General features: G+C 47.5%; 8 protein-coding genes across 15 annotated transcripts; 6 read left to right on the forward strand and 2 right to left on the reverse strand.

The window, feature by feature from the left end:
* Window positions 1-101: 101 nt before the first annotated feature.
* Window positions 102-5,999, reverse strand: Kap3 (Kinesin associated protein 3; the record flags this gene model as incomplete). 5 transcript variants are annotated; one of them, NM_001103480.2, is made up of 10 exons in its annotated part: window positions 102-848; window positions 911-1,167; window positions 1,249-2,724; window positions 2,790-2,978; window positions 3,042-3,178; window positions 3,244-3,558; window positions 3,612-3,777; window positions 4,587-4,704; window positions 5,129-5,325; window positions 5,653-5,999. In NM_001103480.2, 9 exons carry the CDS (start codon window positions 5,161-5,163, stop codon window positions 704-706), a joined length of 2,838 nt encoding a protein of 945 aa, NP_001096950.2. In that variant the 3' UTR covers window positions 102-703. The 5 variants fall into 5 exon arrangements, with proteins under 5 accessions (NP_001096950.2, NP_001096951.3, NP_001259445.2 ...); NM_001103481.3 differs by lacking the exon at window positions 5,653-5,999 and having other exon boundaries at window positions 3,042-3,175; window positions 5,129-5,503; NM_001272516.2 differs by lacking the exon at window positions 5,653-5,999 and having other exon boundaries at window positions 102-836; window positions 5,129-5,503.
* CG34348 (uncharacterized protein) lies at window positions 5,788-10,649 on the forward strand. Its single transcript, NM_001103484.3, has 4 exons — window positions 5,788-6,412; window positions 6,522-6,660; window positions 9,161-9,827; window positions 9,891-10,649. Exons 1-4 carry the CDS (start codon window positions 6,367-6,369, stop codon window positions 10,008-10,010), a joined length of 972 nt encoding a protein of 323 aa, NP_001096954.1. The 5' UTR covers window positions 5,788-6,366; the 3' UTR covers window positions 10,011-10,649.
* On the reverse strand, window positions 10,421-13,916 carry GCS1 (Glucosidase 1). 2 transcript variants are annotated; one of them, NM_132479.3, is made up of 2 exons: window positions 12,144-13,916; window positions 10,421-12,077 (listed from the first exon to the last, which is right to left on the reverse strand). In NM_132479.3, the coding sequence occupies exons 1-2, from the start codon at window positions 13,795-13,797 to the stop codon at window positions 11,182-11,184; spliced, it is 2,550 nt and encodes an 849-aa protein (NP_572707.4). In that variant the 5' UTR covers window positions 13,798-13,916; the 3' UTR covers window positions 10,421-11,181. The 2 variants fall into 2 exon arrangements, with proteins under 2 accessions (NP_572707.4, NP_001245621.1); NM_001258692.2 differs by having other exon boundaries at window positions 10,718-12,077.
* A 118-nt stretch (window positions 13,917-14,034) lies between these two features.
* On the forward strand, window positions 14,035-14,780 carry CG11756 (uncharacterized protein). Its single transcript, NM_132480.2, has one exon. The coding sequence runs from the start codon at window positions 14,120-14,122 to the stop codon at window positions 14,729-14,731; it is 612 nt and encodes a 203-aa protein (NP_572708.1). The 5' UTR covers window positions 14,035-14,119; the 3' UTR covers window positions 14,732-14,780.
* Window positions 14,781-14,963: 183 nt separating this feature from the next.
* Window positions 14,964-15,762, forward strand: CG1738 (uncharacterized protein). Its single transcript, NM_132481.3, has one exon. It carries the CDS (start codon window positions 15,087-15,089, stop codon window positions 15,633-15,635), a length of 549 nt encoding a protein of 182 aa, NP_572709.1. The 5' UTR covers window positions 14,964-15,086; the 3' UTR covers window positions 15,636-15,762.
* A 150-nt stretch (window positions 15,763-15,912) lies between these two features.
* On the forward strand, window positions 15,913-16,389 carry NdufV3 (NADH:ubiquinone oxidoreductase subunit V3). Its single transcript, NM_132482.3, has one exon. The coding sequence runs from the start codon at window positions 16,011-16,013 to the stop codon at window positions 16,338-16,340; it is 330 nt and encodes a 109-aa protein (NP_572710.1). The 5' UTR covers window positions 15,913-16,010; the 3' UTR covers window positions 16,341-16,389.
* Window positions 16,390-16,522: 133 nt separating this feature from the next.
* CG1737 (uncharacterized protein) lies at window positions 16,523-21,454 on the forward strand. Of its 3 annotated transcripts, none has more exons than NM_001298189.1 (3): window positions 16,523-16,758; window positions 16,909-17,192; window positions 17,606-21,454. In NM_001298189.1, the coding sequence occupies exon 3, from the start codon at window positions 17,619-17,621 to the stop codon at window positions 20,448-20,450; it is 2,832 nt and encodes a 943-aa protein (NP_001285118.1). In that variant the 5' UTR covers window positions 16,523-16,758; window positions 16,909-17,192; window positions 17,606-17,618; the 3' UTR covers window positions 20,451-21,454. The 3 variants fall into 3 exon arrangements, with proteins under 3 accessions (NP_001285118.1, NP_001285119.1, NP_572711.2); NM_001298190.1 differs by having other exon boundaries at window positions 16,523-17,192; window positions 17,606-19,514; window positions 19,572-21,215; NM_132483.3 differs by having other exon boundaries at window positions 16,523-17,192; window positions 17,606-21,215.
* Window positions 21,455-21,795: 341 nt separating this feature from the next.
* On the forward strand, window positions 21,796-24,639 carry dsh (dishevelled). The gene has a single exon (NM_078563.3). It carries the CDS (start codon window positions 22,269-22,271, stop codon window positions 24,138-24,140), a length of 1,872 nt encoding a protein of 623 aa, NP_511118.2. The 5' UTR covers window positions 21,796-22,268; the 3' UTR covers window positions 24,141-24,639.
* The last annotated feature ends 178 nt before the right edge of the window (window positions 24,640-24,817 follow it).

Here is a 24,817-nt window from a genome sequence, read left to right on the forward strand (position 1 = left end):
TAATGGCGAGACAAACAGCTCTGCGGAATGGGAAAAGTACTCACCCCTTTTTTTTTTTTTTTTTTGAACAGCCAACAAAACCAAAGAAAACAATACGAACTAGGTGAACATTTACATTAGCTTTGTTTATATTCTTCGGCGTTTCATTATGTCGGCGTTTCATTTGTCGCCCACTGTTTAATATTACAATTTGACTTTTGTTCGTAAGATATTCGAGAAAACGAAAAGTTTAGGTTCGGTAAACTAAAACAAGTACAACTAAAAACGTTCGACGTAATACTTTAAGTGAGAGATTATTGCACAGTAATTGCGTTGCGAACAACCAAAGTGGAAGCTAAGCCATACATCGCACTTAAACAAGACCTCAATAAATTAAATATTAATAAATAACAAACAAAAAAATACCATACCAATAAGTAAGTAACCAAACTTAAACTAACCAGTGTCTGTGCGCCGTTGCTCATTTTGAATGTCTTGAGTACAAAGTTGCCGCGTCGCTAAAATCATTTAACGTCTTTGACTAACAAGCGTGAAAGGTGTCGTATATATGTATACATATATATATATATATAAATATCCAATAAATCCAAGCAGAAGGTCGTTAATAGGCAGAGTGACTAAACATGTACACGGGAGGGCGGGCAATCGGCAGAAGCATCTTAATTCAAATTCAATCGATTCGGGTTAGGACCTTTCTCCTCATTTAAGCCATCAGCAGCTCCTCGTGCAGACCATCGGCATCCAGGGATTTGTTCGACTTGAATATGTAGTTGTTGTCGCTGGAGCCCTGCGACTTGGAACTGGAGGTCATGTTGTACAAATCATCGAGATCCTGGCTGCGGCGATAGCTGTACCATGTGATTTATCACTTAATTACTCGAATCGAAGTGGAAACTTGGTCAAAACTCACGTGCTCAGTGGCCTGCTGTAGGTGGACATGGCCGGGCTGGCCGGATTGTTGTTGCTATGGTTGCTGTTGCTATTGCTGTCATTGTCGGCATTGTCGTTGTAGAGATCGCAATTGTCCAAGTACTCGGAGCGCAGATACGTGTCCAGATCATTGTCGCACTCGTCCTCCTGATCGGCGTAGTCCTGCTCATTGTCCTGGTCCTGCTGCGACTCCACCATGCACAGCCACTGCGAATTGTGGTTGCGGAACTTCTCCAGCTGCCATGTAACAACGAGAACAAGAAAACACAAACAAGTTTGTACTAAGATATGCCATATTTGGACTGGCAAGCAACTCACCTTGATGCGCTTGGCCCACTCGCTGTCGCTTATGGCAATAATGTCCAAGCAATAGTCGCACACCTTGCGGATCTCCTCGTTCTTGTCGTGCATCAGATCGATGAGATAGGCCGCCGATTCCGTCTCTTTGATCATGTACTCCCTGGTGCTTTCGTGTCGCAGGATTTGCTGAAACACAAAGATGATCTGCAGCACAATCTCGTCATCCTCCTGCTTCGCTTTAAGCAACTCGATCAGGGATATAACCACTTTGGCGCGGCAGAAGAGCAGGGCACACAACTCGTCGCAGGCACAGGTGCCCAAGTAAACAATGGTGTCCAGCACAAGGTCGTCCATTCTGGCGCACGGCAGCAGTATCTGTCTAATCCATGGAATCAGTTGGAAGTTCTGCAAGATCTGCGAGTAATCCAAATCGGTGAGGGCCAGGTTACCCAAAATGCCGAGGCACTCGACTATGAAGGCCTCGTCATCGCAGATGGTCAAAATGCGCGCCAGATCTCCCACATAGTCGATGAACTGCAGCTGCAGGGACTCGTGCTGCGACAAGTTGCGCAGCAGCTTCATCAGCAAGGCATCCTGGTACTTGAAGGCCCGATCCATTAGGCTATGCAATCTTTGGCCCTCCACCATAATCTGGGCATTACGGCGATTTAGCGAGAGATTAATGCACAAGGCAATGAGATCCAAATCGACTTTAACATTGAGGTTTAGGATTATGGCATCCGTGGCCATTTGCACGCACTCCGTTTGCGTGAACATGCCCTTCACTTTGTCATCCAAGCTCATGTGGTACAGTATTTTCACAGCAATGCCGTGATGCTTCTCATCGTTGATGAACATCACCAGCATGGGCAGATAGCCGGCGGCGATCATCTTGCGACGCAGTCCGCCGTCGAAGGAGAGATTGAAGACCAGCTTCAAGGTGACCTGCACCAGATCCGTGTGCGTGCTCTGGAACAATCGTGGCAACTTGGCCACAATGTTCAAAGCGCCCATCTCGTCCTTGTTGTCGCCCACAATCGATAGCTTCTTGAGGAACGTGCTGACGAGCATGAGTAGATCGATATTCTGCCTATCCAGCGCCTTGACCAACATCTTAACGATATGCTTGCGGCGCATCTTCTCCTCCAGCTTAACATTCTCGGCCATGTTCAGCAGCAGGTAGAAGGCCACGCGCAACAGTTGCTCCTGCTTTTTGGCAAAGATCTTAAGCTGCTTGTTCAGCCGATCGATCTCCTCCTTCTTCACTTTGGGATCATTCCTGTCCAGCGACTCGTTGCTTTGGGCCTTCTGTTCAGCGGGCACAGCCGGAGTATCGCCGCCAGGTGAACCGCCGGCGCAAAGGGACTCGTGATAGCTGCTATTCAGGATCTGACTCTTGATCAGCGACGATGACATGGAGCCGTGAAAGCTGCTCCAATTGCCCGACTTGGGACGCTGTTTTAGCTCCGGAATGCGACGACGCGGCGGCTCCATCTGAAAGTGAATTTGTTGAGTATTCGATAGATATGTTTTTCAAGAACTTATAGAAATAAAATTACCTCCTTGGGCTTCTCCTCGTTCATGATGTCCAGGAAATCGTCGGTGCTGCGGTTCAGCTTCTCCTTGCTGGCCTTTGCCGAATGTGGAGTGGATGATCCATTGGGCTGTTTGCGCACGTCCAGCTCATTTCTCATTGTCTCGTAGCGACGCAGCTCATAGTCAATCACATCCATGCACAGCGATCCAATCTGAAATAGATTAACAACGATTAAATGAGTGCTTAGAACTTAATTAAGAAACTCTATTCCCACCTTATATTGCACAATGAGCGGATGAAACTTGGTGTATGTGGAAAAGCAGAAGAATATGTAGATTATGTTGGTGGAGAGATCCAGGGATTTGCGCCAGTCCTCGCGCAGAACACGTGACAAGGCGCTGAGGCAGGCTTCTAAAATGATGAAATAGTACATTGGGTTTGGGTTCAAAACTACAGAACTGCAAACTTATCCTTACCATTCTTTTCCAGCTCTTCAAGATTATCGGGATTTCGCGCCATCTGTAGGATCATGGCCGAGCCTCGAATGCGTTCGCCCAGCTCCTCGTACAGCAGCTCCACATACTCATCGATATTGTTTATGGACACATCCGCCGTGGGCGTGGCGGCACTCAGGGCATTCGAGACACCATTGCTAGCTCCAGTGGATCCTCCGCCGCTGCCGGTGCTGCTGGTCATGGCCGCCACACTGCTGTGCGATCGAGCAGAGGAGCGGGTGTGCGAAGTGTGCAGCGCCGCCGATCGCCGGCTGTGAGTGTTGTTATCCGGTATATCTAATGGGTACTGAGTGTTAGTATGGATTTCTGCTAACAATCTAACTGCTTACCATTGCTTGCATTATCCTTGCGATTCTTCAGATAAAAGATTATCTGCTCGACGTCATTAAGCTGGGACTTGTGGATGAGATCGCACTTCTCCACCACTTCTCGTGCCAAGGCAGCCGGATCCGTTTTGGCGTTCAGCGAACGGAGTCGTATGATTTTTTGACAGTGCTGGGCGATTAAATACAATACATGCATTAGTTAACGACTGAAATAATGTACTATTAGGCTAATTGTTTTTGCTGTTATTTTGCTATTTATAAACATAGAGTAATTATTAGGATTGAGGAACTAGTTTAGGACCACTTCAGGGCAATTAACCACTTCGCATCTAAGCTGAAAACTTTTTTGGTCGCCAATATTTATGGCCAAGAGCAAAACATAAGAGACTTACTTATGTAGTACATATTTATGGTCGTGAACAATCGGCGAAAAATAAGCTTGTCGCTCGGCCAAAAAACGTGAATTGAGGTTAAAGACCCGGCCAACCAACCGCTTTTGGGTATCTTTTTTTTTTTGTTGCTGTGGTTTTACATTTTTCACTCACTACTTGGAGCGCAGGCCGTCATCGACCCCGTTGTTGTTGCGCTATCGATTGGGCCGCTCAATGTCAGCTTCTGCCCCCCGCCCCTTAACCCTTTTCGGGGCACACCGGAAGAAACAGAAGTAGCTTTTTTAAGTACTCATTCGGATGTTTTTGTAGAACAATGACTGCTAGTATTTAAACTAATAAGCAATATATGTATGTGTACACATCTAGATCAATTTTTCAACCTATTCGATTAAGGATCAACTTTGTTTCCTTTTTTTTTATGAACCTAACATAGTTAAGAACTAAGTTACAGATGTTCGCATATTGTTGTTATTATATTCTTTCCCTATCAACATCTTTGATACCAATAATGCTGGTCCTATTTTAATTTTCTAATATCTACTAGCATTTTCTCCCAGTGCAGCGATGTGTAACCGTGCGTTCTTACCTTCTTTTCCTCGATCATCGGATTGTTGGGCTCCCCGAAGACGGTGGCCTCCAGTTGGTAGTTGACAATCAGCGCCTTATCCGTGGGATGCGGTTCAATGGATCCGCCTTTCCACCTCCTTCGTTGTTTGTTTGTTTGTTGTTGTCGTTGCATTTGTTTTGGATTGAGAGCGAGACAAATTGTTGGATCAATCATAAATTATGCGGTTCAATGCGTAATGAGGTAATAGATTTTTCAATCCAATTCTTTTTTTGAGCCTGGCTTAACTTGTGCTTTTGTTTTAATAAAACGAACAAAAAAGTTAAGAACCCAACGAATAACGAATAACGATTAACGGTTGCAAATAACAAAAAACAAAAGGAGGAAGCGTGAACGCAAAGTGGAAAATCAATAGAGAGCGCCAGGTGATTGTGGCTCTCTTTCTGACGCATGACGAGTGCTTTAGCTATTTCTTTTGTTCTTCGGCCACTTGTACACCCACACATGAAAACAAACAAACACACACACGCACGCACGCACGATCTAATCCCATACATACGCACTTTTTTATAAACTTGGCGTCATCGTTTGTTTGCATTGCAGTTGTTGTTGCTGCTGCTGTCGGAGAGCGACTAGAATTTGTCAAATTGTTTATGGAAAGCACAGGCTCCTCTTCGGTGGGTGGCGGATGCGGGGGGTGGCGGTTTTGGTGGCGCGGAGTGGGGCTCCTTTGCAGCTGCTGCTCTCTTTGCGCTCTCTTCTGCTCGCACAGATCGCCGGCAATCGCATTTATTATGTAATAGACGTAGTGAATCACAATTGGCAGCAGCACCAGGCCCGAGATTATTTGGAAAATTAATAACAAAACAAATTGCATGCGATTGCAATGCGACTTCCGATTTAATGTCGATAAGTGCTAGTGCTGGCACAACTGTCTGCTCACTGGCGGTACTATCGATGGTGCCACGGCACCCGGCAATTACCGATAGCACTCAATCGATACAAACCAATAAGCGAATGTTCAAATTCAAGTTGGCGGTTGTATTCTAATTGGGAACTTGCCATTCATAATATGCAGTATACTAACAACTTTGTTTTTCCTCGAACTTCCTTGACCGGCTAGAAACAGGTGTGATTAGCCAAGAGAGCATCACTGTTCTGTTCTGGGTGCCAAGAACCAAAGTCTGGCAACGACTGCAGCCAGAACAGCTGGGCCGGCGTTGCCAGGTGCAAAGAACGTAGATGAGCAACAGAAAAGCAAACGAAATGGAATGAAGGAACAACAATAAAAGAATCGCTACTTTGTAGTATTATTAACCAAAAAAAAGCGCGGCGCGATCACAATGTTTCTGACTGCGAACGGTGTCGGTTGTCTCTACTGCGTGTGAGCCGAGTGGAGCGCAGCGCCGCGAATTGTTTACATTGTGCTAGGAAAATCACAACAAACAAACCAGCAAACAGTCTCGACTGACAATAACAATAACAATAGCAAATAACATGCAAATAAAATGCATTTCAAGCCGCGCAAATACTAAATACTGATTCAAATGAAACGCACTATACGATGACCATTTAAAAGAATCGCCAAGCAGGAGGAAGCGAAAAGAATTCGAAAAGCGCAAAGCGAGCCGAAGAAAGTGTACAAAATCAGGCCAAACCGATTTGTTTTTTTTTTTTTTTTTTTTGTTCTGTCGTATTTTCCCTTCTTTTTTCTACCGTTTTTTTTTGTGTTTTTGTTGTGGTGGGCGGTCGCTTCTCTTTTCGCGCAAGAACAACAAATGAGGTGGAGCAGCGCCTGACAATGGAATTTCTGGAGAACCTGTACAAAACGCTGCACTCCCTGTTGTGTGAGTAATATCGAATATTTGGCGCCCGATAAGGCGCACCGCTGACCTATGTACATACATACATACATAACAAATGCCCCTCCACCAACTGCATACCTTGTGATTCTAGCCTCCTACATCGATCTGGACTATTCGCTATGGCTATATCGCTTCCTCACCCCCCTGATTGTCACCTTTCTGCTGCCGCTGGTCTTCGTGGCCCTCATCTACATTTCGTTCCTGGTGCTATTCATCTACAAGCTGCACAGGTAAGCGAAATGGAAATGTTGGAAAGCTGCGTATAAGTTGGGTGGGAAATTGGAATTACAACAATTACAGTGTGCTTCGCGGGCTCAATTGCAACTGTTAATGAACTCTCTCATGCTGATCGCGCACTTTTGGAGCCAAGTTTCCCCCACTCACCCTTACCACGCACCCCTTCCCCCTTTGGCCGGCGTCTTCCGTCCCGCTCTGCACCTGTAATTAAAAGGGAACATAAAAAGAGATGGCGTTGTAAGGAAGGGGCGTAGAGTGGGAGAGAGTTGGGCAGCCAGTGTTGCCAACAAAAAAAGCTAGATAAAACAAAGCACGGGAATACAGTGGACACTCTATAAGGCAAACAGAAAACGTAATATAGTCCAATAAACTTAGTTTTCACTGTTTTTAAGGGAACTTATGATGCAGCTGTTTCCCAAAACGCTGAAATTAACATTTTGACAAACCGTGAATATGTGTTGAATCATCGAAATTATGGGCATTAAAAAAAGTGCTCAGCAATAATTGATCGTTTTCTGCAAATTAAGTAAATTAATACGATAAGCATAATCTACATGTGTTTCTAGCTCGAAAAAGTTTTTGAAACTAAAGCAATTACTTGAGTTCTTAGATTTCAGTTGTAAAAACTGCTGTTATCGATCTAAAAAAAAGGATTGATATGTGTACCAGATAGTAATATATTTGAATTATATTCATCTAGATAGTATATATAGTTGGAATATAGCCAAGTTGGGCTGCACTGACTACACTGACCCCTGAAGAACATTACACCCTCGACCATTGCACCGATACTGAAAATGAAAAGCCAAGTCGAACGGCAGGTGATCGACTCGGCCAACTTTTACTCGGCTTATAAATATACATATATGTATGTATATATACTCAAATATATACTTGAACTGGCCTGTGTTGGCGTGCTTCTATTTATTCTACATTTCCAACTCTCTAATGCCCAACCGGTTGGCCATGCTAATTAGCCGCGAAGCCCTAATGGCTAGAACTAAATTGGCCAGCGAATTCTGCAGCTCACGGGCTGGCTGCACACGGAGAAAAGTCGTTGCATTAGCTCGATTTCGATATCAGTTCCAAGTTCAAGAGGGCTAATAAATACATATGTACATATATTCGACTTCTGTTTGGTTAGGAATTTAGTACATGATTTCACGACGCTAATTCGTTGCTCAAACAAGATTATATTTTATGACGAACTTGGGCTTAAAAAATGCATTACAATCATATAATATATGTATATACACATTTCTATATGTTCTCAATGGATACATTTTATAAGAGAAATATTTTTATGATAATTTGCTTATTTAAAACATTCGTGCATGAAAAAGAAGTATAATATATATTATTATTATTATTTTAAGCTAAACTAGTGCAAAGATACAATTTGTAGTGCCCAATTTTACTATACTAGCTATGTTATACGCAGTGAAAAATGCCCTTCTTTTTGTGAGTACGATTCGATTAGAAACCAAAACACGCCAGGCATTGTATTGTTGAACCGACAGGCTTTACTGTACCGGTGGCTATCAGTGGACCACCCCCTCCCCTCTGCCGCTCTTTCCTCATGGGGATATGGGGCGTAATCACGGGAATTATGGAGCCACATTGAATCGAATGCAATTAGCTGTTGGAGCTCTTTTTGCCGCTGGTTCAATCGCTCCACTTGGACAAGTTCTGAGATAAAAACTTGACGATGCATAAACGATGTTCTCTCTTTTTTTTTAATGTGTCGTGCTTATCGCATGATAATTATCCCATCGTTTTAAGAGTTACGAAATTGCCCAACGGCGGCCTTGATATCCGTAGAAAGCAATGGCATTTAGAGATTAGCTACTTAAAACACCAAAGTAATGCAATATCTTTTATATATATTTATATATATATATATATATGTATATTATTAATTGCCTGAAATGACTGGGGATTCTTTGCGATTCCCCAGCGACATTGTTTTGGTCGCCAAGGGGCCAAAAGATTCGTGAATGAACTCTGTTATCAGCGGCCCACTAAACGCAGTTTTTTCTGCCAAGGTGAGCCGAATTCTGTTTATATAAATATGTGTTTATACATATGTACGTACATATATGCATGTATATTGATTTATAAGTTCTTTGATATGGAGAGACACGACCATCTTGTGCTGATAACACCTGCGGACAGGCAAACTAAATTTAAACATAATTATCAGTGCCCGCTTGTTCCGACAACGACTGCCAAATCAATTAGGCGAGCTGGCCGAAACCTGAATGACCTTCTCGAACTTTAGTTTTCGCCCTCGATCGGCTTTTAGAATATGGGAATAATATATTCCTGAAATATCAGGCATCTACTGTGTGCATTTGATACACGTATCACGCAGTTAACCAAGTGTTTATGCCAGGCCTTAAGTTCAGATACTTCAGATACCAAAAAACCAAAGATTTATATATTATATCATGCGTAATTGTTTAATATAGTTAACCACCTTGTATCTTCCAGGCAGGTAATAATGCGCGCCGTGCAGGGCGATCGCAATTTTTGGCGAGTGGGCCGCAAGATAGTGGCCGCCATTTGGGATGCACATGCTCGGATCTATCATGGCTACGAGGTGATCGGATTGGAGAATGTGCCACAGGAGGGACCGGCGCTGATTGTCTACTATCATGGCGCCATACCCATCGATATGTACTACTTGAATTCGCGAATGTTGCTGCAGCGCGAGCGTTTGATCTACACGATCGGCGATCGATTTCTGTTCAAGCTGCCCGGCTGGGGCACCATCTCTGAGGCATTCCACGTCAGTCCCGGCACGGTGCAGTCGTGCGTTAGCATTTTGCGGGATGGCAATCTGCTGGCCATTTCGCCGGGCGGCGTTTATGAGGCACAGTTCGGTGATCACTACTACGAGCTGTTGTGGCGCAATCGTGTCGGTTTCGCCAAGGTGGCCATCGAGGCAAAGGCGCCCATCATTCCCTGCTTTACGCAGAATCTGCGCGAGGGCTTCCGTCAGGTGGGCATCTTTCGGACGTTCTTCATGCGACTGTACAATAAGGTGCGCATACCGGTGTATCCCATCTACGGTGGCTTTCCCGTCAAGTTTCGGACGTATCTGGGCAAGCCTATACCCTACGATGAGAACCTAACCCCGCAGGATCTGCAAATCAAGGTGACTCTCGGTTCATATACATCTATTGCCTGGCTAATGCGCTGCTCTTTTAACTTTGTGCAGGTGGCTACGGCTATCGAGGATCTGATCAATCAACACCAGCGACTGCCCGGCAGCATCCTGCTGGCTCTGCTGGATCGACTGCCCACGTTTAGGCGACGCGTACGGCGGAAGGAGGAGTGATCCATGATCGTTTAGCGCATAGAGAGATTAACAGATTGAGCTTGGTCCTGGCCATACAAAACAGACTTTGTTCCATGTACTTGATGACAGTACTTCATGGCAGCGCCATATATGCATATATCTCACTTTGTAAATGCCTACCCAGAACTTTTGCCTTCGAGTTGATTGCGATCCGGACGAGCTGTGGCTCGAGTATGAGTGATTCGATTAGCCCTTTAGATATGACTAAGCACTTGAGTTAAGCAGCGAACAAAGAGGAACTGCATCCTCCAGCTAAATGTTTTGTATATGCATGCAGAGTGTCTCCTCGAAGGAGGCACATGCCACTTGACCACTTTCCCTTCTTTCATCCGCTTTCCTTTTAGCATAAATGTAGGCACATTAAGCAATTATGTCGCTAGTTTTCCATTAGGTATATCATTTTTGTACCTTTTTTAATGCAACAGTAGAATGAAATACGATTTACATATATGTATGTATGTATGTATCATCAGCCTGCGTGTGTGTATGTGTGTGTGTGTGCGATTGTGTGTGTGTACTATATAGTTAAGAAAATCGTGTATAATATAGCTATAACACCGGAGTATTCCCAGCGACAGGAATTTTCAATAGATCTATGGAATAAAAGTGGAAAAACTGAACTCAACTTGCATTGCACTTGAAGCGGAAACAAGTTGGTGTAGCTTAAATAAAACTACACATCGGTTGTCAATTTTAAAATTCGTCTATTTAACGCTAGGAGAAATGATTACTTTGCACTCCAAGTATCTTAAGTATCGCGTATAGCAAACTGGAGCGTGAAATTGCTAACTAGGAATAGCTGGGTTTGTTCTCTAAGCTTACAAGCTACACGCCCAACTGGCAATCAAATATCTTAGCACAAACTACTTAAAACCACAGCGAGTCATTATATTAATCTTTGGTATATCGTGTGTCACAAACAACACGGACACACACACGAAAACTAACAAACGAATCTCCATAGATGATGATAGTTTTGGCTACAATTTAAGTAAAATTTATTTGGTACTCCAAACGTTTGCAATTGAAGCACCCAGCTATTCCAAACACACACAAAAACGCATTGATCTTCGCCAGGAATGCGGGGACAGGGTCGTTCGTTGAGGAACTCACAGCAGTTTTGGCAGGCTGAAAACCGTGTAGGCGAGATCTAGAATTGCTCGGCCATCAGGAGGACAACGGTGGCCGTCCAGCCGGTGAACGGATTGCAGCCCTTGCCCTCGCCGCTGGTGTCATCGTACTGCTCCCACAAGTAGCCGCTGCGCTTGTACTGCCGCAGGATGTTGCCCACCAGATTGTCGCGCAGTTCGGCGTAAATTTGTCGCGCCAACGCCGCATTCGGTCCATCGATCTTGCCATAGTGATGCAGCGCCTTGGCCGCCAAATAGTTGATATTAATCCAGATGGGTCCACGCCAATACGGCGGATCGTGTTCCGTATTGCGTTGCATATACAATGGCGATCTCTTCGAAAGCGAACGCAGACCGTAGTTGGTCCACAACTGTTCCGGATCACGCAGATCGTTTAGCAACTTGGTCAGATACGGCGAATCGTGATCCAGTTGCTCGAGCAGCAACGGAAACAGGCTAACATAGCCAAAGGCGCTGTCCACGAACTGATAGGTCGGCAACTCGCCGGTCACACGTTGCATCTCGGGCAGCTGGTAGTGCTGGTGATGATGCCGCTGCTGCTGCTGCGGCGCCATGGACGGCGGACGCTTCAGCTTCACCTGGTCCGTGTGCAGGCCCCAGTCGGCGTACTGTTCGCTGTACGGCGCCAAATGGAGGCGATTCAGACGCACATTGTCCGTTAAGTACGATGCCGTCTCGTAGTACTTGGCATCGTCCTTGCCCAGCAGCGTGGACAGTTCGGCCATCACACCGGCGGCCAGGGCAATCCAGCAGCGCAGGTCCAGGTGACGCTCCTTGTCCGTGGGATGCGAGGCGCGCGGATAATCGTCCAGGCCGGAGGACAGACTCTTGGGGTTCAATTCGCGCGTGGTGGTCGCGTTCCTGCCGCGCCACAAATATGTGCCCAACACTTCACCTAGAATGGAGCAGTTAGTTAGTAGACGCCACATAGAAAGCGATGGCAGGTGGCTAAGTGACTTACCCCTCTGCGTGGTGTTGAACCAATTGAACCAGGCCTGGACACGCGGATAGAGCCGCTCCAGCGTGGCCAATCTGCCGTTTTGCGACAACTCCGCCCGGTGGCTGGTCAGCAGTTTCTTGAGCGTAAGAAAGAACGTCGGCGGATTGGCGTTGCTATTCCGTTGCGTGACAAACTCCTCGGGCACCTTGGCCAGCGCCTCAACGCCCAGGATTTGCTCCCTGGGTATCCAGCCCTCCACGTTGAGCAAATCGAACCAATGGCATATGATATCCAGCTCGATATCGATGTCCCACGCACTGATCAACAGGCCGTGGAAGCCCTCGTCCCAAAGGAAGCCCCTGGGAAAGAAGCTACGCGACGGCACGGCCGTGTACAGTGGAGCCTTCCAGTAGGGCACCGGATTCTTTGTGTACACCGATTGCACGCGACTGGAGCCATAGAAGTAACCAATGCCGCCAAGCAGATTGCTCAATGCGTTGCGCGCAAATCGCACCTCCTCCGGCGAGTGACCCTTCTGCTTCAGCTGGAAACGATCCTCGAAACGCTGCTCAAATTGTGCTATTTTCGCCTGAAGCGAATCCTGATAGGCTCGTCCCGTCGGCGGCTTGGGTATCGACTCGCCAAGCGAAAAGCCCGACGTCGACTGGTACGTAATGTCCAGCGTGAAGTCCACCTCCGCCGTTATCTGTATGGCTATGAAATTGGGCTCCGGATTGGAGGATGGCAGGCCATTCTGCGAGACTATCTCGCCGGGCAGGCCGATGAAGCGATTGCCACGCTTGTCGGCGAAGGCGCGGAAGTGCGAGAAGAGCGTATCCTTGAGCTTGGCCAGCGACGGTGCCACCGTGCTGAGATAGGATTTATGCAGTATCTTGCCCTTGACGGCATGGAAACGCACTTGGAACTCGCCCAGGCCCTGCGCCTCACCATAGACGCCCGGCTCCGGACTCTTGTCGTCCGACACGTACTTAATGTGTCCATTGGTGCGCTCATCCAATGCCACATACCAGATTAGCGAGATGCTCTTGTCCCACGCCCTTGTCGTATTCCTCACCGATATCCTGGCAGTCCAATCGCCGCCGTACTGCTTGCCCTCTGGATACTTAACGAACGAGGTCTTCAGCTCGAAGGGCAGATCCTGGATCTCTTGAACGCCAAAACTGCGGCCATCGTGATGCGTCCAGCCGTACGAGTCCAGTTTATCGCCCTGCTCGCACCAGTGTCGAATGCCCTGGCCACCGGGGCCCAGATTACTGGGCGTATACCACATCAGGCCCATGACCAGCGAGTGCGGATCCCTGGTCTTCATGCCGAAGTACGTCAACGGACGGTAGGAGCCCCAGTAGCGATCCGGTTGCTCCAGGCCGGCATGCACCACCATCTTCTGGTGATCGAAGGGCGTGTTAACGCGCGTCTCCAGGTAGCCCAGATAGCCGAAGTACGAGGCTATCGCCAGGCAAACGCAACCAATCATCGTTTTCCATTTGTCCAGGATCAAATTCGAGGATAAACTGAAACGCGGGCTGCGCTGCTTCTGTTTGGCATTGGATGCCGCTGCTGCTGCCGCTGCCGCCGCCGCTGCTGCTGCTGCGCTCGATCCGGATGAGGATGCAGCGGGCGTGGAGCCCGAGGAGCTGCCCGTGTTCCTAGCCATTTTGCGCTTGTCCCTTGGCTCTGATTTATCGGCTATTTGTTGTTGCTTCAATTTTCTTGCGAGCGCATTGTTTTCTTTTTTATTTCGATCCGCACTGCGTTGCCGGATCATCCCAACTATTTTCTATGCGGAATTACAAGGGTTTGTGTCCTAGCTATACTATGCTATATTTGAAAACCATAAAATTAATCATTTCCAAAATTTCTTCTCCAAATTTTGTAACAAATCATTTTTCCGTCACATTTCTCGATCGTCAGAAATAAAATCGGAGCTTATGCGTCGCTTGCAATTATTTTAAATTCTTAGTAAACTTTCTTGGAAAATGCTTAAATATTTGGCTGGAATTTTCGTCAGTCCGCGCAATGACTACGCGAATGGTCGCTACAGGATTCCGCATCCGAAGAAGCTGGCCGCCAGGCGAAAGTCGCCCCCGGTGAATATATCCACGAGGAGCGTCATCAATGGCGGCAGGTCGGCAAACGGGAGGCTCAAGACGGAAAATAGAAACGCACGGCGACGTCGAGAGGGCAATCCACATCTGACGCGACCACACAGCCGATCCTCCCAGAAAACCATAGGGATCCGCCTGGATCCCATTAGCTACATCGTAAATGTGCCCAATTCCACTTCATCGCCCGACGACGACGAGGAGGAGGTGCCTGTACCGCAATTGCCCAACGCAGTAAACAAACTGAAGGCTCGAACGTATCGGAAGGAGAATTCCGATTGCCTTATTCCACCGCCAGTTAGTCGCGTCGCGAGTTGGTCGGGTCCTTTGAATGCCAGTCCCTTCAACCAGCTGGATGAGCAGAATTCCATCTCTGACGATGCGGACGCAATGGGCTGGAAAGCGATTTGTTTGCCAGATGATTTTTGGTCGGAGGATTCGGACTCGGAAAGCAAAAGCAAAATGAGTAAAATCAATGTCTTTTAATATACAAAAAATTTATTTTAAATATTATAATAGTTGACCATTCAATAAGATCTTATTATGCTTTTAATAAGTACGAAATTTTACAAATTAATGTAAAGAAATTGTATACTTAATAAATAGCAATAGACTGCAAGCTGAGCAGTTTTTCTGAAACATATTTTGAAATAAAAAGATTTTGTGACGTAATAAGGACATTAAAAAGCGCCACCTTACAAGCAACATTCATGAAAAACGGCGCTGCCAGATGGACCGAGGCGTTACGTGGGAATTAGTACATTTTGGCACTGTACATGTGCATTCAATATTTTGATTTCACTATTATTGCTGCAAATAAACACAGAAAACTGAAAGCATAATGAACGTCAGCGCCGATTTTAAGCCGGTGCCCACGCGTGCAGCGTTGGCGCTGCAAAAGAAGCAGGAGAACACCGAATTTCAGGCACACGTCTTCCACGAATCGCACTTCCAATCGAAAAGTGGAACAAAAAAGCAGGACGACGGCGTCCAAAAATCGCACAAAACCAAGGAGGGCGGCATGGAACTGAATCCCGAATTCGATATCAAGAAGGCGCGCCACGAGGTGCTCAATTTTGCGATCAAAAACCAGCGTGTGATCAAAAACAAGAGCAAAATGGAAATGTTTCAGCTGATCAAGCTGGGCGCCAAGCCGCTGAAGAAGGCCTCCAAAAACTACAAGGAGCTGAAGGACGAACGCCAGCGGCTGAAGAATATTCGCGAGGAGCGCAAGAAGTTCCATCAGTTGGGCAAAAATCAAACGGGCGCCGCCAGCGTCAAATGCCGAACAAAATCGCAAAAGGAGCGCAACGACAAGAGGCGCGCGCCCGTTTCACACATCGATCAGCACTACGGCAAGGCGCAGCCCAAGTTTAAGACGAGAAAATAGTTGTTTATATAGCTCTTAGTTAAATACTAAAACTAGCTTAGTCAAAGGATGGCACTGTTTAAAAATCAATTTATCTATTCTAGCCCTAACGTCAGGCTTAAATTATATAATATATAACTATACCAGCACTGCCAGCATCTTTAACTGTGTAAATAATAATTTAAACATTTAAACCAATTTAAAATATGACCACTTTTATTTTATGCATATTTTTGCGGCCAGGTGGCAGCTTCGCGCTCGTACGTTGCCTTGCCATATTCCTCGCCAATAAGCGCACTTTCCGCGTTACCCAACACGTCCACTTTGTTGATACGTGATTACGTGAATTATTTTTGCGAATTAAACGCTGCAAGCTAGCCAGCCATTAAGTCCAACATGTTCTCGCCCTCACGTGCCCTGCGCCCAGCCCTCAGCCGCTGCTACAGCCAGATCAAGGGCGGACCCGTTTCCGGCGGCGGTAGACCCAGCGCCTCAGGATCTCCAGCTGGAGCCGGATCCTCGCCATCGGGCGGCGCATCCTCGCCATCGGTTGTGGGACTGACCAGCAATTGCGTGAAGCCCAGCAGCGGACCCGTTGGACCAGGTGCCTCCGCCACCGGTGGCTACAAGGTGCCTGAATACTACAGCTTCAATCGCTTTAGCTACGCCGAGGCGGAGGTGGAAATGGCCAAGTACCGCTGCCCACAGCCCTCGGCCCTCAAGTAGATGTAGCCCAATTGTTGATGTTAAATAAAATAAATGCCATTTAAAGAGGACAGTTGAGAATTAGAAAAATCAGTGTTAATCGGTGTCTGTGGCCGATGGGGCAGTTGGGCTGGCAGACATTCTGCAGCACTGGCCGACCGACCGACGGACGCTATACAACACCGTATTACAGCAATCCTCCCCTCTCTTTCCAGTTCCATTTTTCCATCGACAGCGAACCATTTCGAGCGCGCCAATCATAATCGTGTTAATCGTGTCAGAAAGCAAATACAAATTGGTGCGCACATTCAGCTGTTGCAGTTACAGTCGAGCCAAACGATTTGTGTCGCCGATCGCGTGGAATTTCGCCAGCAAAACGCCGAAAAAAGCCCTCGAGAAAAGCAAAAACACACAGGGTCGCTGTGCATGTGTGTGTGTGGTACAGTTGGGTAGAAAATCATCGCCAGAGCGAGTTGCCACCTGGTTGCGCTGCTCCTCTCTCTCTTTCTCGTTCGCTCGCATTTATAATTTTTTTTCTTGTTCCGCCACTATTGCCACCACTTTTGCTGTTCTGCTTTCTGTGCAGCAGCTCAGTTGTTCAGTTCGGTTGTTGTTATTGTGTTGTGCATTCTGGCGTTTTGAAAACATTCTAAATAGCAATAGGCAATCTCTTGCCCAAAGCCCAAAAAGGAAGAAAATATAAAAAACAGTTGCCAATTAAGAGTGACCATCCGCAGCAGCAGCAGCAGCAGAGTTGCAGCGAGAGAACAATAAGCAAAAGAGAGAGCGCGGGCTTGTGAAAGTGCCAGCGAAAAGTGCGATTAAATTGAAGGCAAGCTTAACGCCCGAGAAAATGTTAAGCGATTTTCGAAGGTAAGTTGCTGAATTTCAATCAAACGATATTCTCATCGCTCCATATTCCTACGTGTTTGTGTGTTTGTGTGCATGTAGCTCTATGTGTGTGCCTGCGTGTGCATATGTGTGTGCAACGACTGGCGCGCGAAAAAGTGACGAAAATAGGCGCTAGAGTTGCCAGAGCAGCTAGCTGCACATTACACACATATCAGTGGAATACAGTGGGCCCTGGCTACGCGATACGTGTGCAATGTTGTTACTCTGTAATAAAGCTGCTTGCTTGGATTTCCAATTTCAATGCGATATTTGAAAAATACTACTAATTGCAAATGGGTGAATAACACGATCCCGCTAGCCACAACCCACTGTACTCATCCTATATGGTCACAATGTAACTAATAATCCATTCCGCCTCTTGCCCACGATTCCAGCTACCCATGAAAGATGCGGGCTGGAAAAAAAGAGGCAGCTGAAAGCGTTAAGAAGACACGTAATTGCATCGTCTACGTGAGGAATCTGTACGACGAGTCGTCTTCGCGTAAAGACACGCCAGCCGGCAAACTGAAAGGGAGAGATAACCAACGGGAGGTGCAGCAGGAGCTGCGTGGGACCCGCACCACAAGACGTCAATCCGTCGTCCAGGAGAAGCCCACTCCGCGCACCAGGCACGCTGTGAAGCCAGCAGCGTTATCGCCATCACCATCGTCGCCATCGGCGCGTTCCAAGCTCAGCAGGGAGTCGGCCGTCAAGGAGCAGCCATCCAGCAATCTGGCCAAACGACGCGGCAATTTGCTGCTGGGAGGCAGCAATCATCCCCTGTCCATTAGTCCTCACAAGTTGGGTCTGGACAAGCCACAGCGACGGCGATCCGTTCAAGCGGAGACGCCGAAGATGTTCAAGGTGGTGTCCAGCAAGCGCGTATCGACGAGTCCGCCGCCCACCATTGCGGCCAGTCGTTCGCGCCGATCGATCAAACCGAATCCAAAGTATGTCAGCGAGGATATAGTGACGCCAAAGTACTTGGCCGCCCTGGCCGATGGCGGTGGCCAGTCCATCGGCACGAACGACAGACGCTTGGTCCGCCTGCCGCGAGATGAAATCAGCGATATGCTGGAATTCGAAGAGGACGATGATGACGAAGTGGCGGACGCCGCCTTCAATCCGCAACTGCACAAGTCCGACGATGACGACGACGACGATATAAGCGAGGCCGAGTACGAGCAGGAGCTGCGACGCAAACAGCCGCCCGTCAAGCGTGGACGTGGACGTCCACCGAAGGCGAAAAATGTCAATGCCAATGCCAGCGCGACCAGCGCTGGCAATCTGACTTCCAGCAGCGGCGCCACATCCAAGATATCCATAAATTCGAGCAGCGGCCGCACGGCGTCCACTAGCCTGCAGCAGATGCGTCGCACAATGGCCACGAATATGGCCAAAAGCAATGCCAGCATGACAGACGGATCGAGCACGGGCAAGGGCACTGCGTCCGCCGCGGCCAAACGCAAAATGGACACTAGCGAAAGCGAGAGTCCTGTGCCACGCAAGCGCATAATCATTTCGGGCGGCTCCCAGCAGCGCAGCGGACCGCCTGTGGTGAATGGTGCCAACAGCAAGATGAGCGCGCAGAGAGCGATCACGGCGCGACCGAAGGTGGGCCAGGCGGGCAGTGCGTCAGCCAGGATGCTGCCACAGCGACGCGGCAGCAGTAACAAGATAAACTCATTGTCGAACTCCAATTCGAATTCGATTAGATCCACGCCCGCAACGCGCTCAACTGGCGGTGGTGGTGGCGGCGGCAAGGGTGACGCTAGCAATGATGGGAAAAACGATTCCGAATCGGAGGATATGCCCACATTCACCATTGTAAACATCGATGACATTATCAATCAGGACGATGTGCTCATTTCCAGATCACACACTGCTATGGCCGCTTCCGCAGCTGGCGGTAATTCAATCAAAAAGGTCGCTTTGGGCAGGCCCCGTACCAAGAATATCGGAACCGGCAATTCGGTTGCCGGCGATAAGAAATCCATCACTGTTAACAGCACGCAGAAATCCCTGTCCGCTGCTGTTAACCACAACAATACGACGGCGGGGAATCCAGCCAAGCGCATCAAGATCTTGGCCAGCAACAGTAGTGTCAATACCAAAATGGGACCAGTGCATATCCAGAGTCAACTGCCGAAGCCCCGGCCCAGGATACTCAACGCGGAAATGGGCAAGAAGACGCAGTCGATGAAACCGCTGATGAGCATGGGCAAGGAGCTCTGTCCCACGGACGTCGACACCGAAGAGGACGATCCGGATCCAGATCTCGATTTTGATATCGATAATATACCGGTATCTATTGTTACCCGTAAGAATGCCAATGTCAATGCCAATGCCAAGTCCAAGCAGGTGACGACAACGACGTCGGTGGCGGCGTCGGCGGCGATGACGTCCGCTCCAGCAGCGGTAGCGGTTAACAAGTTGAACAACAATCGGCGCAATGTGCTGTCCACGACAGCGTCGTCGGTGAATGCGCTGATTGCGGACCGGAGGCTGAGCAATCTGCTGGCCGATAACGATGTCCAGCCGGTGTTCAAGAAGCCGAGCCTGGTTCCGCAGCGTCGCAGCAAGGAGAACCAGCAGGAGCAGCAGCGCGACAAGGAGCTGACAACGCTGCGCGAAATATTGCCCACCGGCGGTGGCATCGACGATGCCAACAGTCCCAAATATTTTCCGCCCGAGACCACAACGTTTCACGAGGAGGATGGTCGTGTGGTAAAGAAGATCACCTGCTATGAGACGTGGCATGTGGTTAGCACGGCCAAGGATATGTTGTCGAAGATGGCGCGCCAGCAGCGCACCTGCCTGGAGCTGGCGCTGGTCAAGCTGGCCAATGTGGCGTCACGGATAAAGGTGCCATCGGGCAAATGGACCAGCAAGGTGACGCTGTACAAGGTCTCGCCGTCGATGATGCCCCGCCAGACAATGACCATCTTTACGGGCGATCTCAAGGCGTACAACATACCCGAGGAGGACCGTCACAAGTATCAGCCGTCGTGCGTGCTCTTCCGGCGCGTTGTCGTTGACAAGAACACGTGCCGCGTGCCCTACGATCGGGCCGTCATCTTCAAGAACAAATGCTTCTATGCGAACATCGATGGCAAGCATGTGAATCTGTTGGGTGCCCCCGAGACGGTTGCCACCATCAAGGATGTGGAGATCCTGCTGGATATCGTCGATCGCCTCTCGATCAGCAGCAACATTGTCGAGCTGGTCAACGCTAAGTGAGCGTGGAGGCCTGGTCCATGGTGGCCACAGGAAGAGCACGTATCACATTGTAAAAAATAATTCACACACAGCACTCCCCTCCCCATCCCCATCCCCCTCCCCCATACACATACACAAACAAACAAAGCGGACACTCGATAATTCGTTTTATGCTGTAGTTGTAATAAAACAGATACAAGTTTTTTTTTGTAAAACCATTAACTTAGTTGTAATAGCTAGTGTAGCGTAAATTTATATATATTTATATGTATATATATATATGTATGTATATAAATATATATTAATATATATACACGTATATATAATTATATATTTATATATATGAATATATATATATATATATTTATATAAATTTTTATATATATATATCTCGTATATTATAAACAGCGGACGGACATACATAAATACAAACGGCAGATGTATCTATGTAATATAAACTAAACTAAAGAAAACAATTAATTGTAAAATGCTCGCCCAACTCTCGAAGGGATTGCGAAGTTCCGGGCGGTCGAGGTATATCAATAATGATTTTTATTTTAAATGCGTTGGAATACATAGCCCCCCTCCGCCTTCCCCGCGAGTCCCGCCCCCTTCGAAATCCTTTTTTTTTAAATTGCTATTATCGTAGTCGATTCAATAATATAAAACCGGGCGTACATGTGCCTACGCCCGCGTGGAGGACTAGCCAGTAAGTTAGTCGAGTGTATATCTAAGTGATCCCAATTCAAAGCATACAAATAAAAGAGAAAACTGATTTAAATAACGAGCGCCATTGCGTGATAAATGGCGGGCGGGGTTATCTGGAAATCGGGCAGCTATAAATAAACTGCGGCCAACGCTAGAGATTTTCGTGTGAAAAGCGAAAGAAGATAAGGAACGCAGGCTTCAAGTGGATGGATGGATGAGTTTCCTTGGTCAAGTTTCCATGACAAGGATAAAGACTCTACTTTTAAACAGGACACTCTTCAACTATGCTACATCATTATATGGTAAATTAATACAATTAAGAGTTCAATATAGCTGTAGTTTTAGATTCTACATGTTTTATGTAATAGAAATTGCTATTTTGTTAAATTATAATAAATTTATTGTTTTGAATAAGTATTCAAATTAAACGATATTTATCGATAACTTTGGTATTTAATTTTAAAAGTGTTTGAACTACATTCAAATTGTAAAGCAAATATCGTTAGAGAGAGCATTTCCAATAGAAACTAAATACATTGCAGTTTTTAGTAGTTTTCCATACGCTTTTTCAGAATATTCGTTTGAGAAAATGTTAAGAATGTTCGAATTCGAAAGGGTCTGGCATCGCCGGCAGTGTGACCAACTGCCCGGCGCTTTGGCATTCCGTGCGTGACGAGCGGCTAACACACTGTTTTTTTTTAGTCTCAAAATTCTAACAAATTTATTGATAAACTAGCAATATGCTCGTTTCGCCCTGCCCCCGCTGCGTGCACCGACATTAAAGCGCACCAAATCGTGCTAATGGAGCAATATCAACGCCGTGCAAATCGACGAATTAACAGCCGCCGCTTCCATTGAATCGAAATACCCAGCCCAAAAAAAAGAGAAAGAAAAAGTAAAAGAAACGCGTGCGAGAGCGAGAGGGCTAGAGCGACCAGGGGGAGAAAAGCAAAATCGAGTGAATTTTGTTTGTTGTATCGGCTTTTCCCTGGCTTAATCCCGTTTTCCCTGTGATTTTTCCCCACCAACTTCCCACGCCACCTCCCCACCGCATCCATCGCATTTCGTTTTGATCGCGTTTTATCGCGTCGAGGAGTTTTCCCGTGGATTTCCGCAGTCGGCGCAGCTAAAATGGACGCGGACAGGGGCGGCGGGCAGGAGACGAAGGTGATATACCACATCGACGATGAGACGACGCCGTATCTGGTGAAGATCCCCATTCCATCCGCCCAGGTGACGCTGCGCGATTTCAAGCTGGTGCTGAACAAGCAGAACAACAACTACAAGTACTTCTTCAAGTCAATGGACGCCGATTTCGGTGTGGTCAAAGAGGAAATAGCCGACGACTCCACCATACTGCCCTGCTTCAATGGGCGAGTGGTGTCCTGGCTGGTCTCCGCCGATGGTACCAATCAGTCAGATAACTGCTCCGAGCTGCCAACCAGTGAGTGTGAATTGGGCATGGGTCTGACCAACAGGAAGCTACAGCAGCAACAGCAGCAGCATCAGCAGCAGCAACAACAACAGCAGCAGCAGCACCAGCAACAGCAACAACAACAGCAGCAGCAGGTGCAGCCTGTCCAGCTGGCGCAGCAGCAACAGCAGCAGGTGCTCCATCACCAGAAGATGATGGGCAATCCGCTGCTGCAGCCGCCACCGCTCACATATCAATCGGCATCCGTGCTCTCCAGCGATCTGGACTCGACCAGTCTCTTTGGCACCGAATCCGAATTGACGCTGGACCGCGACATGACCGACTATAGCAGCGTTCAGCGATTGCAGGTGCGCAAGAAGCCGCAGAGGCGCAAAAAACGGGCGCCCAGCATGTCGCGCACCTCCTCGTACAGCTCCATAACCGACTCGACCATGTCCCTAAATATCATTACCGTCTCCATCAACATGGAGGCGGTCAACTTTCTGGGCATATCCATTGTCGGGCAATCGAATCGCGGCGGCGACGGCGGCATCTACGTGGGCAGCATCATGAAAGGCGGCGCAGTGGCACTCGATGGACGCATCGAACCGGGCGACATGATCCTCCAAGTGAACGATGTCAACTTCGAGAACATGACCAACGACGAGGCGGTACGTGTGCTGAGAGAAGTCGTTCAGAAGCCGGGACCCATCAAGCTGGTGGTGGCCAAGTGCTGGGACCCAAATCCCAAGGGCTACTTCACCATTCCGCGCACGGAGCCGGTGCGACCCATCGATCCCGGTGCTTGGGTGGCGCACACTCAGGCCCTCACATCGCACGACAGTATTATTGCCGACATTGCGGAGCCGATTAAGGAGCGTCTGGACCAGAATAACCTCGAGGAGATCGTTAAGGCGATGACGAAGCCGGACAGCGGCCTGGAGATCAGGGATCGCATGTGGCTAAAGATAACGATTCCCAATGCATTTATCGGCGCCGATGCGGTCAATTGGGTGCTGGAGAATGTGGAGGATGTTCAGGATAGGCGGGAGGCGCGAAGGATCGTCTCGGCGATGCTGCGCAGCAATTACATCAAGCATACGGTCAATAAGTTGACCTTCTCGGAGCAGTGCTACTACGTGGTGAACGAGGAGCGCAATCCCAATCTGTTGGGCCGAGGACATCTGCATCCGCACCAGCTGCCGCACGGGCATGGCGGCCATGCGCTTAGCCATGCGGACACCGAGAGCATCACCAGCGACATCGGGCCGCTACCGAACCCGCCCATTTATATGCCATATTCGGCCACGTACAATCCAAGTCACGGCTATCAGCCGATCCAGTACGGCATCGCCGAGCGACACATCTCGTCGGGATCGAGTAGCAGCGATGTGCTGACCAGCAAGGATATCTCGGCGTCGCAGAGCGACATCACCTCGGTGATCCATCAGGCCAACCAGCTGACCATCGCCGCTCATGGCTCTAACAAATCATCCGGCTCCTCCAATCGGGGCGGCGGCGGAGGCGGTGGCGGTGGCGGCAACAATACCAACGATCAGGACGTATCCGTATTTAATTACGTATTGTAGAAACCTTTCTTTTTGCAATCAAATTGTGTTTTTAATTAATTAAATTAAATATGTACGATTATTCTTTTTTATATACGAGTATACAAAGCAAGCAAACAGCAAACCACAATATAATAATTATAATTATAATAATAATAATAATAATAATTATAATAATAATAATAATACTTATGTATATGTATGGTATGTGTAAGTCATAGAAAAGAACGCTAAACACCCAGCCGCAACGAGTCAAGGATCAGCGAGGGCTCGTGAGGCAGCAGGAGGATCAGCACAGGGATATCCGTGTCCGGCAGCAATCGGTTGTGGACCCGATCAGATCAGATCAACTGAGATATATGATATATGATATATATATATATATATATATATATATATATATGGATGATGCGGAGCGGAGCGGAGGAGCAGGAACGGCAGCATGACGGGCGAGAATGATTTTGAATAAAGTTCTAAGAATTTAGTAATCACAAAGTAAATAAATACAAATAAAATGAATAATCGATGGCTTTTCCATATGCATGAGATTGGTTTCTTTAACGCATTTTAGCTGTTTTCAAGTGCAAATCAAATTGCCAAGAAGACTTTTAAAATATTCCTAAAACATATTAGCGTTTGTTCGTAATTTGAGGAATATACATTAAAAAGGAAGTCTAATTTTTGTTAGTTCTTATTTC

This window comes from Drosophila melanogaster, chromosome X, assembly GCF_000001215.4.
Source record: "Drosophila melanogaster chromosome X".
NCBI lineage: Eukaryota > Metazoa > Arthropoda > Insecta > Diptera > Drosophilidae > Drosophila > Drosophila melanogaster.

Coding starts and splice junctions, on each gene's coding strand:
- dsh (NM_078563.3), top strand. CDS start 22,269: ATGGACGCGGACAGGGGCGGCGGGCAGGAGACGAAGGTGATATACCAC.
- GCS1 (NM_132479.3), bottom strand. CDS start 13,797: ATGGCTAGGAACACGGGCAGCTCCTCGGGCTCCACGCCCGCTGCATCC. Junction 12,078..12,143: donor GTTCAACACCACGCAGAGGG/GTAAGTCACTTA, acceptor GCTCCATTCTAG/GTGAAGTGTTGGGCACATAT.
- NdufV3 (NM_132482.3), top strand. CDS start 16,011: ATGTTCTCGCCCTCACGTGCCCTGCGCCCAGCCCTCAGCCGCTGCTAC.
- CG11756 (NM_132480.2), top strand. CDS start 14,120: ATGCTTAAATATTTGGCTGGAATTTTCGTCAGTCCGCGCAATGACTAC.
- CG34348 (NM_001103484.3), top strand. CDS start 6,367: ATGGAATTTCTGGAGAACCTGTACAAAACGCTGCACTCCCTGTTGT. Junction 6,661..9,160: donor TTCATCTACAAGCTGCACAG/GTAAGCGAAATG, acceptor TGTATCTTCCAG/GCAGGTAATAATGCGCGCCG. Junction 9,828..9,890: donor CGCAGGATCTGCAAATCAAG/GTGACTCTCGGT, acceptor AACTTTGTGCAG/GTGGCTACGGCTATCGAGGA.
- CG1738 (NM_132481.3), top strand. CDS start 15,087: ATGAACGTCAGCGCCGATTTTAAGCCGGTGCCCACGCGTGCAGCGTTG.
- CG1737 (NM_001298189.1), top strand. CDS start 17,619: ATGCGGGCTGGAAAAAAAGAGGCAGCTGAAAGCGTTAAGAAGACACGT.